This window comes from Cherax quadricarinatus, chromosome 19 (genome assembly GCF_038502225.1).
Source record: "Cherax quadricarinatus isolate ZL_2023a chromosome 19, ASM3850222v1, whole genome shotgun sequence".
Classification (NCBI taxonomy): domain Eukaryota; kingdom Metazoa; phylum Arthropoda; class Malacostraca; order Decapoda; family Parastacidae; genus Cherax; species Cherax quadricarinatus.
Window position 1 is genome coordinate 41,369,222 of NC_091310.1, and position 15,752 is coordinate 41,384,973.

The 15,752-nt window shown below is 39.3% G+C and overlaps 1 protein-coding gene across 4 annotated transcripts in view; it reads left to right on the forward strand.

The window, feature by feature from the left end:
• Positions 1 to 15,752, forward strand: part of LOC128688334 (protein phosphatase methylesterase 1) — a 48,501-nt gene that overhangs the window by 23,080 nt on the left and 9,669 nt on the right. For 2 of the 4 annotated variants that reach the window (XR_008406982.2, XM_053776108.2), the window contains exons 8-9: positions 91 to 256; positions 10,476 to 10,608. Coding sequence is in view for 3 of the 4 variants with exons in the window: in XM_053776108.2 (XP_053632083.1) it covers positions 91 to 256; positions 10,476 to 10,608 (299 nt within the window). In the remaining variant the exon portion in view is untranslated. Of the gene's footprint in view, positions 1 to 90; positions 257 to 360; positions 1,893 to 10,475; positions 10,618 to 15,752 lie in introns of those variants that run through there. The other 2 variants (XM_053776109.2, XM_053776110.2) reach the window with 2 other exon arrangements.

Below are 15,752 nucleotides of genomic sequence, written 5' to 3' on the forward strand. Positions count from 1 at the left end.
AAAAAACTAGAAAAGGGGCTACTAGAAGTTTTAAAAAATATTTTACACACACATTCAAAGCATTTATTAATTTTTAATTATGATTTGCAGGTAAAGAAATATACATGGCGAATAAACTTAGGAGAAACAGAAAAGTTTTGGTCAGGCTGGTTTCAAGGATTATCAGCCAAGTTCTTGGCTTGTTCTCCAGCTAAAATGTTATTGCTGGCTGGTATAGACAGACTTGACACTGACCTCACTGTTGGACAGATGCAAGGTATATATGTTTTTATTATAATTTTAGAGAATTTGGATGAGATTTCATTGCAGTGTTATTTGATGTACAGTAGTACGTATTTTAACTGTAATTTTTTTTTACAGAATCCAAAAGACTCCCAAATTCAGAAAATAATTATTGCATTCTGAATGATTATTGAAATTATGAATTTTTTCAAGATCAAGAAATGTCTATTTTAATTTGACTTGAAAAATTTATGTAGTTTTTTAAGAATTGGGGAAAATACAATTTTAAATTTTAAATTATCAGTACTGTGTGATATTTCAGAACATGGGCAAAAATTTTCATTAAAACTAAATTTTAAATTCTAAAAAATTTTAGAAATGTTTTATGCTGTTCAGTGTTTTGGAACATGAGCAGAAATTACCATTTAAAAATCTCAAATTAGGAATTATTCATCTGACTATAAGAAGGATTTTAAATTTCTGTATATCTATACAGTATAGTACTGTGTTCTCTCATTATCCATCAGGAATGTATTTTCAGATAAATTTTAGATTGGTTAATTTGTAGATGTGCAATTTGTTTCAAGACATGTTACTATACTGCATTAGTCTAACATTTCTTGCTATTTTGGGTCATTTGTATAAATGGGTCATCTGATAGAGTTATGTGCAGAGATGATTATTTTAAATAGAGATGTTACAAGTATTGGAGCCAAGTTTGCGAAGTCATAATATTGTGGAAGAAAGGACACATGCATACACCTAGGACAACTTTATTGGTTATGGTTCAGTCCTTGGAGTGTTAATATACTCATCCTTCATAATATTGTATAAGTTATGATGGATCCATGAGCCCCAGCTGTGTATAACAGACAGTAGAACATAAAACACAACCCATTAATTGACAAATTAATAAATGCAAAACTTGTGGATACTGAGGAAGTGCAGTCCATTAATGCTGTTATAGAGGAGACATCCTTGCACTTCCATTATTCCAAATAATGAGAGATATTGCTTTAATATATTTGACTTAATTAGCACTTGCCATTTTATTTTATGTTGTACTTCGGTAATTGTTTATGTGAGATACAGGTCCTCGACTTGTACTTATCTTCCTTATGAATAATCGCACTTGCAATTAGGGCATCTTGGGATGACCATATTTTCTGGCAGATAAGACATGCTTGTTCCTCCCCCACTCAGAAAAAAAAAAAAAAAACTCAGAAAATCATTCTGTGCTTAGTATACTCAAGGTCAGGAACAAGAGTTACGAGCAAGTAGTAGTTGCAGTACTGGCAAGTTGAACCCCAATCAACTACCCCTGCAGAACTATTTCCCAGATTACTTTAGAATGGTCAGTAACTATTATAAATTATAATTTAGATATTGCTGGTATCTGTAAATAACAGGTAGCCATGTTTGTTTTGGTGATTGGTGACAATGGAGTAGACAACAGGCTGCATAAGCTGGAGCTTGTTGAAGTAACAGATTTTCTCCATAAAACTGTTTAACTTACAGTGGAATATTTGTTTCATTGAGAGGGGCATGCAATAGAAGATCCTCATTTTTTGAGATGAATAAAAGTAGCTTCAGTATCCTCACTTGTAAGATGAATAAATTTTTCTTAATTTCCTCATGTTTTAGAAATTTAATAAAAACTCCCTAAGCTATAGTGTGTTTGTAATAAAATGTCCTAACTAAAATTTTATCTTGAATATTTTGATGTTTACATATGACCCTTACCCCTCTGATGTCACAGTTTGTGCCATCACATTTGTTTACATCAGTGATGATGGCATCCAGAGGGGTATCTATAGAAAATAGCACCTATGGCAAGGACTGAAATTGTGCCCCATTTTCAAACATCTAACACCCATCTTTTAGATAACTTTACCATAAAATCAGCTCAAAAATGCAAGTCGAGCTCGTTAATCTTTTAACCCTTTGAGGGTCGAGAGACCCTCTTTCAAACTCCTTCTCATTTTTGAAAATTTTTCAAAAAAAAAAAAAAAAATATAAATGATATCAGCGCACTTGTGAAAGAATATTAGAATCGCCAGTTGATGTGTACTGGATGCGTGGCGTGATTTGTTTACTTTTGAACATCGGCAAAAATCGATCATTTTTGCTACTTGGACTCAATTTCCAGGTGCTTGTCAAAGTGAAACCAATTAAAATCATGTCCGTTTTTGTAATATATTTTCCATTCTATCAAATGGGACCAAAGAAATGAGAATACAACCATAAGTACCATACAAAAATACACTAGAAAGTCACTGTTTTAAACCAAAAACACGGTCGGAGTTTTTTTTTTCTCATTATGCACTGCGTGCTTCAGAATTTTTTTTATACTGTGCACACAGACCCATTCTTTCATATGTAGGCCTACCAGCTTTTTATCCACCAGATTTGAAGGCGCTAGAATTTAGGCGCAAAAGTACGTGACCAACCCTGGCTGCAATGACGTACTTGTACATGACCAACCCTTGAAGGGTTAATTAACAAATTATGGCACTACATGAAAAGGTAGTAGGTTGGTAGATAGCAACCACCCAGGGAAGTACTACCGTCCTGCCAGATGACTGTGAAACAGAAACCTGTAACTGTTTTGCATGATGGTAGGATTGCTGGTGTCTTTTTCTGTCTCATAAACACGCTAGATAACAGGGATATCTTGCTACTCCAACTTACACTTTGGTCACACTTCACAGACATGCACATGCATATACATGTATATATACATACATCTAGGTTTTTCTCCTTTTTCTACATAGCTCTTGTTCTTCTTTATTTCTTCTATTGTCCATGGGGATGTGGAAAAGAATCTTTGCTCCGTAAGCCATGTGTGTCGTATGAGGCGACTAAAATGCCGGGAGCAATGGGCTAGTAACCCCTTCTCCTGTAGACATTTACTAAAAAAGAGAAGAAGAAAAACTTTATAAAACTGGGATGCTTGAATGTGCGTGGATGTAGTGCAGATGACAAGAAACAGATGATTGCTGATGTTATGAATGAAAAGAAGTTGGATGTCCTGGCCCTAAGCGAAACAAAGTTGAAGGGGGTAGGGGAGTTTCGGTGGGGGGAAATAAATGGGATTAAATCTGGAGTATCTGAGAGAGTTAGAGCAAAGGAAGGGGTAGCAGTAATGTTGAATGATCAGTTATGGAAGGAGAAAAGAGAATATGAATGTGTAAATGCAAGAATTATGTGGATTAAAGTAAAGGTTGGATGCGAGAAGTGGGTCATAATAAGCGTGTATGCACCTGGAGAAGAGAGGAATGCAGAGGAGAGAGATTTTGGGAGATGTTAAGTGAATATATAGGAGCCTTTGAACCAAGTGAGAGAGTAATTGTGGGACCTGAATGCTAAAGTAGGAGAAACTTTTAGAGAGGGTGTGGTAGGTAAGTTTGGGGTGCCAGGTGTAAATGATAATGGGAGCCCTTTGATTGAACTTTGTATAGAAAGGGGTTTAGTTATAGGTAATACATATTTTAAGAAAAAGAGGATAAATAAGTATACAAGATATGATGTAGGGTGAAATGACAGTAGTTTGTTGGATTATGTATTGGTAGATAAAAGACTGTTGAGTAGACTTCAGGATGTACATGTTTATAGAGGGGCCACAGATATATCAGATCACTTTCTAGTTGTAGCTACACTGAGAGTAAAAGGTAGATGGGATACAAGGAGAATAGAAGCATCAGGGAAGAGAGGGGTGAAGGTTTATAAACTAAAAGTGGAGGCAGTTAGGGAAAGATATAAACAGCTATTGGAGGATAGATGGGCTAATGAGAGCATAGGCAATGGGGTCGAAGAGGTATGGGGTAGGTTTAAAAATGTAGTGTTAGAGTGTTCAGCAGAAGTTTGTGGTTACAGGAAAGTGGGTGCGGGAGGGAAGAGGAGCAATTGGTGGAATGATGATGTAAAGAGAGTAGTAAGGGAGAAAAAGTTAGCATATGAGAAGTTTTTACAAAGTAGAAGTGATGCAAGGAGGGAAGAGTATATGGAGAAAAAGAGAGAGGTTAAGAGAGTGGTGAAGCAATGTAAAAAGAGAGCAAATGAGAGAGTGGGTGAGATGTTATCAACAAATTTTGTTGAAAATAAGAAAAAGTTTTGGAGTGAGATTAACAAGTTAAGGAAGCCTAGAGAACAAATGGATTTGTCAGTTAAAAATAGGAGAGGAGAGTTATTAAATGGAGAATTAGAGGTATTGGGAAGATGGAGTGAATATTTTGAGGAATTGTTAAATGTTGATGAAGATAGGGAAGCTGTGATTTCGTGTATAGGGCAAGGAGGAATAACATCTTGTAGGAGTGAGGAAGAGCCAGTTGTGAGTGTGGGGGAAGTTCGTGAGGCAGTAGGTAAAATGAAAGGGGGTAAGGCAGCCGGGATTGATGAGATAAAGATAGAAATGTTAAAAGCAGGTGGGGATATAGTTTTGGAGTGGTTGGTGCAATTATTTAATAAATGTATGGAAGAGGGTAAGGTACCTAGGGATTGGCAGAGAGCATGCATAGTTCCTTTGTATAAAGGCAAAGGGGACAAAAGAGAGTGCAAAAATTATAGGGGGATAAGTCTGTTGAGTATACCTGGTAAAGTGTATGGTAGAGTTATTATTGAAAGAATTAAAAGTAAGACTGAGAATAGGATAGCAGATGAACAAGGAGGCTTTAGGAAAGGTAAGGGGTGTGTGGACCAGGTGTTTACAGTGAAACATATAAGTGAACAGTATTTAGATAAGGCTAAAGAGGTCTTTGTGGCATTTATGGATTTGGAAAAGGCGTATGACAGGGTGGATAGGGGGGGCAATGTGGCAGATGTTGCAGGTGTATGGTGTAGGAGGTAGGTTACTGAAAGCAGTGAAGAGTTTTTACGAGGATAGTGAGGCTCAAGTTAGAGTACATAGGAAAGAGGGAAATTATTTCCCAGTAAAAGTAGGCCTTAGACAAGGATGTGTGATGTCACCATGGTTGTTTTATATATTTATAGATGGGGTTGTAAGAGAAGTAAATGCGAGGGTCTTGACAAGAGGCGTGGAGTTAAAAGATAAAGAATCACACATAAAGTGGGTGTTGTCACAGTTGCTCTTTGCTGATGACACTGTGCTCTTGGGAGATTCTGAAGAGAAGTTGCAGAGATTGGTGGATGAATTTGGTAGGGTGTGCAAAAGAAGAAAATTAAAAGTGAATACAGGAAAGAGTAAGGTTATGAGGATAAAAATATTAGGTGATGAAAGATTGGATATCAGATTGGAGGGAGAGAGTATGGAGGAAGTGAATGTATTCAGATATTTGGGAGTGGACGTGTCAGCGGATGGGTCTATGAAGGATGAGGTGAATCATAGAATTGATGAGGGGAAAAGGGTGAGTGGTGCACTTAGGAGTCTGTGGAGACAAAGAACTTTGTCCTTGGAGGCAAAGAGGGGAATGTATGAGAGTATAGTTTTACCAACACTCTTATATGAGTGTGAAGCATGGGTGATGAATGTTGCAGCGAGGAGAAGGCTGGAGGCAGTGGAGATGTCATGTCTGAGGGCAATGTGTGGTGTGAATATAATGCAGAGAATTCGTAGTTTGGAAGTTAGGAGGAGGTGCGGGATTACCAAAACTGTTATCCAGAGGGCTGAGGAAGGGTTGTTGAGGTGGTTCGGACATGTAGAGAGAATGGAGTGAAACAGAATAACTTCAAGAGTGTATCAGTCTGTAGTGGAAGGAAGGCAGGGTAGGGGTCGGCCTAGGAAAGGTTGGAGGGAGGGGGTAAAGGAGGTTTTGTGTGCGAGGGGCTTGGACTTCCAGCAGGCGTGCGTGAGCGTGTTTGATAGGAGTGAATGGAGACGAATGGTTTTTAATACTTGACGTGCTGTTGGAGTGTGAGCAAAGTAACATTTATGAAGGGGTTCAGGGAAACCGGCAGGCCGGACTTGAGTCCTGGAGATGGGAAGTACAGTGCCTGCACTCTGAAGGAGGGGTGTTAATGTTGCAGTTTAAAAACTGTAGTGTAAAGCACCCTTCTGGCAAGACAGTGATGGAGTGAATGATGGTGAAAGTTTTTCTTTTTCGGGCCACCCTGCCTAGGTGGGAATCGGCCAGTGTGATAATAAAAATAAAAATGAAAATTACAACTGCATCTTCAGTGCTTTCATGGATGCAAGATGGTCTATTTTGTGCTCAAATGTAGTTTTTTCAGTTTCTTCTCTTTCTATACTCAGCAGAACAAATCACAGTTTTTCCTTCACCTAAGGAGGCTCTCAAATACAAAAGCAAGTTTTAACTTGTTGAATGATCTCTCACGGTTGGCGATGGAAACTACAATGGTTAGCATTATCTGAATAGCAGTGCGATTGTTGGGAAGACGCTCTCATCTCCATTTTGAGCAATAAATTCGAGAGGCTCTTCCAGTAGTAATATTTCCATGTTATCCCGACGTGATAGCAACATTATGCAATCCAAAATTTCTTCATATAGCTGCTGTCCATCAACATCAGAGCTGTACAGTTCACCCAAATTTTTGCACTTCTTCTATTGGTCTTTACTGTCAGTGCCATAACAGTCCCTTGACATCGATAAACTCAAACTTGATGTCAATGTCATGCAAATGAGCGAATCTTTCATCCTTTTCTCTGAAAACACTCGAGTGTTCCCTTTGTGACTATTTCCCTTACCTCCTTGGCTGTTAACCCAGCATCTCAAGTTCCTCATCAGCGATTTGTTTCTTTCATCTCTGATGTCTTTCAACTTCAGTATTCCATTCTTGACAGAGACCGATTCCTTCTTCAAGTGACTCGCTAACCAACACTTCTCTTTCAAAATCAAAATGATCTCAGATGGCTTTGAAATCCATAGCAGCATTGTGGAAGTTTGTGCTAGGATCCTGCAGCATCTTTTGAATAGTCAATGGAAATGAGTGCTTTGTTTAAATGTCCTAACAAAATCAGAAAACCATAACTCAGCGTGCAGTTATACAGCTGCCGTGTGTCACTTCTTGTTTCACTGGTCTTGTTTTCAATGTTTGTCATGTCCTGGAGAACTTGAAGTAGCTCCTCAAGGTACTTGTTGATGGGTTTCACTGCTTCTGTCCTTGCACTCCACCTGGTTTTGGACTCTAGCTTAACAACCACAGGCATGACATTTTTGAGATTTTTTCCCATTATTGTGTTGAACAAGAGTAGAACACACAGAGAGCTTCAATGGTTTCAAAAAAAATGTAACCATCATTGTATCCTGCGTTGCTACATGTACACCCACCAAGTTGAATGAGGGATTGCCGCAATTCACAAACACTGCCAGGTTGTTGTTTTTCACTTATTCTTTGATGAACACCACTTCTGTGTCCAGCCATCACAGCAGCATTGTCGTAACACTGTGATTGACAATATTGTAGCTCCATTTCGTCCTTCTCAAGCTGTTTCAAGATGTCTTCATCCAAGCTCTCAGCATCCTTTGGCTTATCTGGATAAAACAAAGGACTCTCTAATACGGACCATTTTCCTCTCAAAATCAACTTCCATGTACCACACTACTTCTCACATCTGCTCACAGTATGCCTGATCATGAGTTAAGTCTGACATGAGACCATAGTATTTGGCTTCATGAATACTTCTCAGTAAACTCTGGCAAACAGTGGATGAATTTTTTCTGGACACCCAGTGAAAGATAAGATTTGGATCCAGGATTAATTTTCCACACAAGTGAGGTATTGTTTCATGACAGGGTTAAAGATGGCCAGTAGTTTCAGTAAGCCAAGGAACTTTCCCACATTGGAGTCATTGTCCAGCTGAAGTGACCCCTTGTCCTCATAAAGCCAGGTTCTGAATTGCAAGGAATTTTATGCAGTGAAGGATTCTCATCAGGATATCACGCCACTTTGGCTTCTCCTTATCAGTCTGTGACTGAATTTCAGTAGCAGTAACTCCTCAGTTTTCAGCTAAATTTCTTTTCAATTCTTTCCACTTTTCACTCCTAGTGATTTGTAGCATTTTCATGAACACTAATCCTTTCAGGTGCTTTCTACTGGTTGAATCCACTGATTGATGGTCTGACTGGAAATATAAAAGACAACAGATACAAAATTCAGACTTTTTAGAAGGGGAACAGAGCAGCCGTGAGCGAGTCACTTCCTTACTATGACCATTTCCTAATTTCCTCTTGAACCAAGTTATGTTTATTGAGAGGTTATTTGATGGTAGGAAAGGCTCCTCACTGTTTTGGAAATACTTCGAACCCAGCTTTATTACGTAGTTCCATTCTCATTGCATCAGGCGGAATTGCTTTTCCAGGATCCTTGTTGAACTTCAGAAGTCCAATGTCACGCTGTTCAATCACTTCTTGTATGCCAGTTCAAGGCTCTTGAACACCATCCAGTTCACTAGGTTCAGTGTTATCAGGCTCAGTCTTCTCAGGTAAAATCTCGTCAATAAACTCAAACATCACCACCACCATCTTTCCCTCTTGTCATGTCCATGTTCTCTCTGGCAACCTCACTTTTAAACTCGTCTAACTCGGATTTATTTGACTTGATTTTCTCCTCAGCTTGTGACACGTTTATACCTGGTCTCCCTTCAGATTCTAACAAACATGTAGCAGGTGACTCGATGGAATGTGTCGAACAACTTGTTCCAGGCTTTTCAAAGAAGGGCATGAAAAACTTCCTCAACATTTTGGCTTCTACCTCCAATTTTTCTCTCTTCTGTCCTTCAGCTCCACTTTCCTTCTTCATGAAAAAAAGTTTCATGGTTTTCTTACACATTCTTACACAGTGCTCTGAAATATGGAACTGGCACTTTTAATAACAACATTAAATTTCACAAATTTTGCACAGAATTCTAGACTACCTCTCTAATTTGTGCAGGAGAATGGTCTTACTGCCAGTTGGCACTGAGCAGTGGTTCTGTGAGGTATGTGGTCATGTAGCTCCCAGCACTATTTTTACCTAATAATTTATGTAAGTAGTTTAACAAAATACCCATCCTAGTACTTCTCACTCATGATAATCAACGACAGATGATACATCTGAAGAAAATTCTTTTTTCATTATCCAAGGATGGCTTGTCTGACTTTAATAGAAATTGCTCACTGGCATTCCCCTTCAAGAGGCATACCTAAGGTATGCCATACCTGCCATACCTTAAGTATGCCACTGATGGCATCTAGTGTTAGTAGTGATAGTTTACCAACATCTACTTACTGCTCACTTACACAATACACAAATAACCCGCACATAAAAGAGAGAAGCTTACGACGACGTTTCGGTCCGACTTGGACCATTGACAAAGTCACACTAACAGAGGTGGAGCAGGACGGCTATATATAGGCAGGAAGAGGTGGAGGTAGTAGTAGTACAAGAATTGTATATAATACCGACAGGATGAAATGACACATGCACAACACCCGGGCATCCCCACCGTAGACGTTTCGCCATCCAGCCAGCCACTGGATGGCGAAACGTCCACAACAAAGACAACCAGACGCCGCACATGTGTCATAATTTCATCAGTAGTTGTAGTAGAAGAAGAAGAGGTAGTAGTAGTGGTAGTGGTAGAAGTGGGAAATAAGGAAGACGAGCCAGTCAAATATAGCCGTCCTGCTCCACCTCTGTTAGTGTGACTTTGTCAATGGTCCAAGTCGGACCGAAACGTCGTCGTAAGCTTCTCTCTTTTATGTGCGGGTTATTTGTGTATCGTTCCAGTCACGGTATTGTGCCTTTTTGTTATTTATTTACTGCTCACTTTCACCTCACTAGACCTAGCAAGTGCATTTTTTTTTAATTTCCTAGAATATGCTTGCCAAAATTCAGGTGTGCCTTATATGCCAGAAAATACAGTAGTTACACTAGACCCTTGACTCATACAGGGATGGGAAATAATCTTACAGAAAATCACTGCCTTATATAAATTAGCATTATTCAATGAGAAGAACACATTGGAAAAATAGGTTGCATGTCATTGACTATATAAAAAAAAAATTTAAAATAGGCTTAAAAATAAAAAAAACTTTATCTTACTTTAAATTCTGGTTACTCTTTCACTGGATGTCCTGTATTTCTAATCCTAGCCAATCAAAATTCGTACACCTCTATAATGTTCTATTCATTCTTTCCACATGATCAAACTATTTTAAAAACCCCTTTTCCCTCTGAATTGTATTACGTATTCATGCCACTATTCTGTTGTTTGCTTTCTTCGTTTATTGTTTATCTTAGAGATAACATTATCATGCTGCAGAATTCTATACTAATACTAATGTAATAATTTCCAGGAAAGTTTCAGATGCAGGTGTTACCACAGTGTGGCCATGCAGTACAAGAAGACACCCCTGATCGTGTAGCTGAAGTGCTGGCCACCTTCCTGGTCAGACACAGGCTCACCACAAACAAGGCTGATTTCCATCAGTAAGAAGGGTATTGTTCATATTTTCATAGTGTTTATAGTTGGTTTTTTAATCTTTACTCCAAGGGGCCTATTTTAACGTTCCACCCATTCTACCAGACACCTGCACATCCCAGGTGCTGTGATGTCTCACACAGAGAGTTTAATACTGTATCCCCCAGCCAGAATCGCCCAGATCACCCGAGTATAGACATAAATACAGCCTCTCCTCACTTAATGACGGGGTTCCATGCCTCAGAGTAGGTTGGTAAGTAAATTGGTCATTAAGTGAGGAGCATACTATGCTAGTATGTAGTGGGTTTGTGTCATCCACCTTTAGATATTTTTTTAATGTCACCTTTGCACCATTTATAACATATCTAGTATATTTTTAAATGTTTATACTGTAGTGTACTGTATACTGTAATAAATGGAATAGAGGAAATCAGCTCTAATATACAGTAAGGCCCCGCTTTACGGCGTTTCGCCGTATGGCGTTCCGCTAATACGGCGATGTCAAATTATGACCAAAATTTGCTATACGGCAAGCGGTCTTTCAAATACGGCGCCCCCCCCACCCGGTTTGTTTACATTTTCCGTGACCTCATCTATTATGTCAGGAAACTTTCCAAAATTTCAAGTGGTTTAAAGTTGCTGCATATTTTATACGTACTCTGATAATTATACTTAAGTGTACCTGTACCTAAATATACTTACACACTGTGCTGGTGTGCAGGTACACATTAAAATCGCTAAGTCTCTCTCTACTCATGACGCCAATACTACGTAATAATAATCACTCTTGGGCACACTAAATGTCTTATTTTACATCATTATAGGCATTTTCATTAATCCATCTATGATATTTTCCTCAAAATTATATATGAAACCCATTACATAACATATAAACATGATACATACACTCACAGAATAAAAATTGATATAAATATGAGATTTGTTTACAAAGCAGCTGTGTAGGTAGTGTCGGAAGAATTACGTTTTCTCTAGTCAAACTGGGGGATACCTGTAGAAAAATATCTTTTCGTATGCCTTTACTCTATATATAGCAATTCATGACCCTTGTGTGAGCAGGGTAATATTTAGTGAAGGGATTCGGGGAAACCGGTTAATTTCATATAGTCGGACTTGAGTCTTGGAAATGGGAAGTACAATGCCTGCACTTTAAAGGAGGGGTTTGGGATATTGGCAGTTTGGAGGGATATGTTGTGTATCTTTATACGTATATGCTTCTAAACTGTTGTATTCTGAGCACCTCTGCAAAAACAGTGATAATGTGTGAGTGTGGTGAAAGTGTTGAATGATGATGAAAGTATTTTCTTTTTGGGGATTTTCTTTCTATTTTTGGGTCACCCTGCCTCGGTAGGAGACGGCCGACTTGTTGAAAAAAAAAAAAATTAATATTGATAATAATAATAATATTATTTTTATTAATATTATTATCTTCATTCACTCTAAAAATGTGTGTTGCTATTTGTTTATTCTGAACTAACTTGTACACAATGTAAGAGTATTTGTATTGCGAGATAATTATTATTATAAATGGACGTGAATGAACTAAAAGTAGACACATATTAATACGCATTTACATGTATTTCGCCTGACCAAGTGATCGTCCACTACCTGTTCAGTTTGTGTTCTTACATTGTCTCAACTCTGTGTCTCGTTCTCTCTCTCGTTTACTCTTTTGTTAACTAGTTGGCTCTCATTGACGATGGCGTCTAAGGTTAGCTGTGATAAAAAGAGAAGTCGTAAGCCTCTTGCTTTAAGTGCCAAGTTAGAGGATAATGGTGTGCCATTCTGATTTTATTCAATAAACACCCTGCCACTCACCTCTCACACATTAATATTAATATTTTAAGGTAATAAGTGTACTCTGTGTGTATCTTACCTTTTATTGTGTTTTTAATGCCTATTTCTATTGCTAACTTAATATAAGTTAGTGTAAACTTGTTGTCTGGCATTTATTGCATATTTTATGTGTGCTCTGATAATAATACAGTGGACCCCCGCATACCGTTGGCATCACATAACGATTAATCCGCATACCGCTTGCTTTAATCGCAAAAATTTTGCCTCGCATACCGCTTAAAAACCCGCTCACCAATTTTTGTCCGAGACGCTTCCAATGTGCGCCCTCAGCCAGCCTCACATGTGCCGCCAGTGGCATTGTTTACCAGCCAGCCTCCGCGGTAACATCCAAGCATACAATCGGAATATTTCGTATTATTACAGTGTTTTCGGTGCTTTTTCTAGAAAATAAATGACCATGAGCCCCAAGAAAGCTTCTAGTGCCAACCCTACAGCAATAAGGGTGAGAATTACAATAGAGATGAAGAAAAAGATCATTGATAAGTATGAAAGTGGAGTGCGTGTCTCCGAGCTGGCCAGGTTGTATAATAAACCCCAATCAACCATCGCTACTATTGGTGGTACAGCTGCTGCTGCTGCTGCACTGTCAGCTGCTGCTGCTGCTGTAGCATCGTCTGCTGCTGCTGTAGCATCGTCTGCTGCTGCTGTAGCATCGTCTGCTGCTGCTGTAGCATCATCTGCTGCTGCTGTAGCATCATCTGCTGCTGCTGTAGCATCGTCTGCTGCTGCTGTAGCATCGTCTGCTGCTGCTGTAGCATCGTCTGCTGCTGTTGTAACATCGTCTGTTGCTGCTGTAGCATCGTCTGCTGCTGCTGTAGCATCGTCTGCTGCTGCTGTAGCATCGTCTGCTGCTGCTGTAGCATCGTCTGCTGCTGCTGTAGCACTGTCAGCTGCTGCTGCTGCTGTAGCATCGTCTGCTGCTGCTGTAGCATCGTCTGCTGCTGCTGCTGCTGTAGCATCGTCTGCTGCTGCTGTAACATCGTTTGTTGCTGCTGTAGCATCGTCTGCTGCTGCTGTAGCATCGTCTGCTGCTGCTGCTGCTGTAGCATCGTCTGCTGCTGCTGTAACATCGTCTGTTGCTGCTGTAGCATCGTTTGCTGCTGCTGTAGCATCGTCTGCTGCTGCTGTAGCATCATCTGCTGCTGCTGCTGCTGTAGCATCGTCTGCTGCTGCTGTAACATCGTCTGTTGCTGCTGTAGCATCGTCTGCTGCTGCTGTAGCATCGTCTGTTGCTGCTGTACCACCGTCAGCTGCTGCTGCTGCTGTAGCACCGTTGTTGGTGTGGCTTATTGAGAATACCAAGAAACAATTAACCCCAGAGGATTTGCCACCCAGGATAACCCAAAAGAGTCAGTGTCATCGAAGACTGTCTAACTTATTTCCATTGGGGTCCTTAATCTTGTCTCCCAGGATGCAACCCACACAAGTCGACTAACACCCAGGTGAACAGGGAAAAATGCCTGGAACTAGTGCTCATATTGGTGAATTTAAAGCCAGCAAAGGTTGGTTTGAGAGATTTAAGAATCGTAGTGGCATACACAGTGTGATAAGGCCTGTTCTGGAAGAAAATGCCAAACAGGACCTACAGTACTCAGGAGGAAAAGGCACTCCCAGGACACAGTGTCTCATCAGTCATTGCTGCATCTTCAATAAAGGTAAGTGTCATTTATTCTTCATTTAGTAGATTAGTACATGCACAATATATACTGTGCATGTACTACTCTACTATTGTGCATGTATCATTCTCTTTGTGTGTAGGAAAATGTATATTTCATGTGGTAAAAATTTTTTTTTCATACTTTTGGGTGTCTTGCACGGATTAATTTGATTTCCATTATTTCTTATGGGGAAAATTCATTCGCATACCGATTATTTCGCATAACAATGAGCCCTCTTGCACGGATTAAAATCGTTATGCGGGGGTCCACTGTACTTGTGGACCTGGATGGTAGCCGGGTGGAGGGACAACATTACGCTTTCTCTGCTCAGCCATCAGAGAAAACGTGTATGAATCTGCCTTTTTCCCAGCCACTCCCTCACTCCGCTTTTGTTTACAATTTTCGGCATGAATTATTCATTACTTCTACCTTCGTTTATGATGGCATCTGAAGGTAGTTGTTAGAAATGATTAAATTCAGTGAACAAGGCATGTCAATGTTAATAATATGGCTCTGGGCCACAGTGTAGGTAGCCGGTAGGTGTAACCCGCCTGGGCTACACCTACCAGCTACCTACACTGACTTTCTACAAATAAATACTACTCGCCTCTCTTCCAATATTAATACTACACATATTTTAAGGTAAATAATGAGTGTACTGTATGTGTATTTTACCTCTCTGGGATGTTTTAAATATTGCATATTAAGTATGAGACGGGGAGCCAGGGCTACCTACACCTGGGCTACCTGCACCTGACTTCCTACAAATAAGCACTACTCACCTCTCTCCCTACATTAAGATTACAAATACTTTAAGATAAGTAATGAATTTACTGTGAATGTATTTTACTTTGTGTGTTTTTAATGCCTGGTTCTATTACTAACTTAATATAATTTAGTGTAAACTTGTTGTCTGGCATTTATATGCATTTATAAATGGAAAAAAATGGCGTTCTGCCTTCCGGCGATGTCTGCTTTCCAGCGACAGCCTGGAACCTAACCCGCCGCATAAGTGGGGCCCTACTGTACATTACTTAGGTTTGCATACTGGTTGGAGAGCTGGTCATAAATCTGAGCAGTTGGTAAATGAGTACATCGCTAAGTGAGGGGAGGTTGTATTCTTTATTCCTGTTTTAGGCATTATATATCTAGATAAGTGATTTTATGTTAGGTAAAAGGACACAGGTGGTACTAATGTGACATTTTATTGTGGCAATGTTTTGCTCTCCTGGAGCTTTGTTAAGCCATTTTGTTTATAATTCTACCAACATTAATACAGCCTCTCTTCACTTAACGACAGTTCCGTTCCTAAGACCAAGTCGGTAAACGAATTCGTCGCTAAGTGAGGAGTATACTATAATGATAGTGAGTTTGTGTCAGTCATCTTTGATATTGTTTAAATGTCTTTTTTGCACCATTTTTAACATTTCTGGTATTTTTTTAAATGTTTTTACATTAGTGTACTGTATATTGTAATAAACAGAATGTACATTATTTAGGTATGAGTACTGGTCAGAGAAGCCGTTGTAAGTCCAAGGCGTCAGTAAACAAGTACGTTGCTAAGTGAGGAGAGGCTGTACAAGTGATTTCATGTCTGTTGTATGTACAGGCAGATCTCA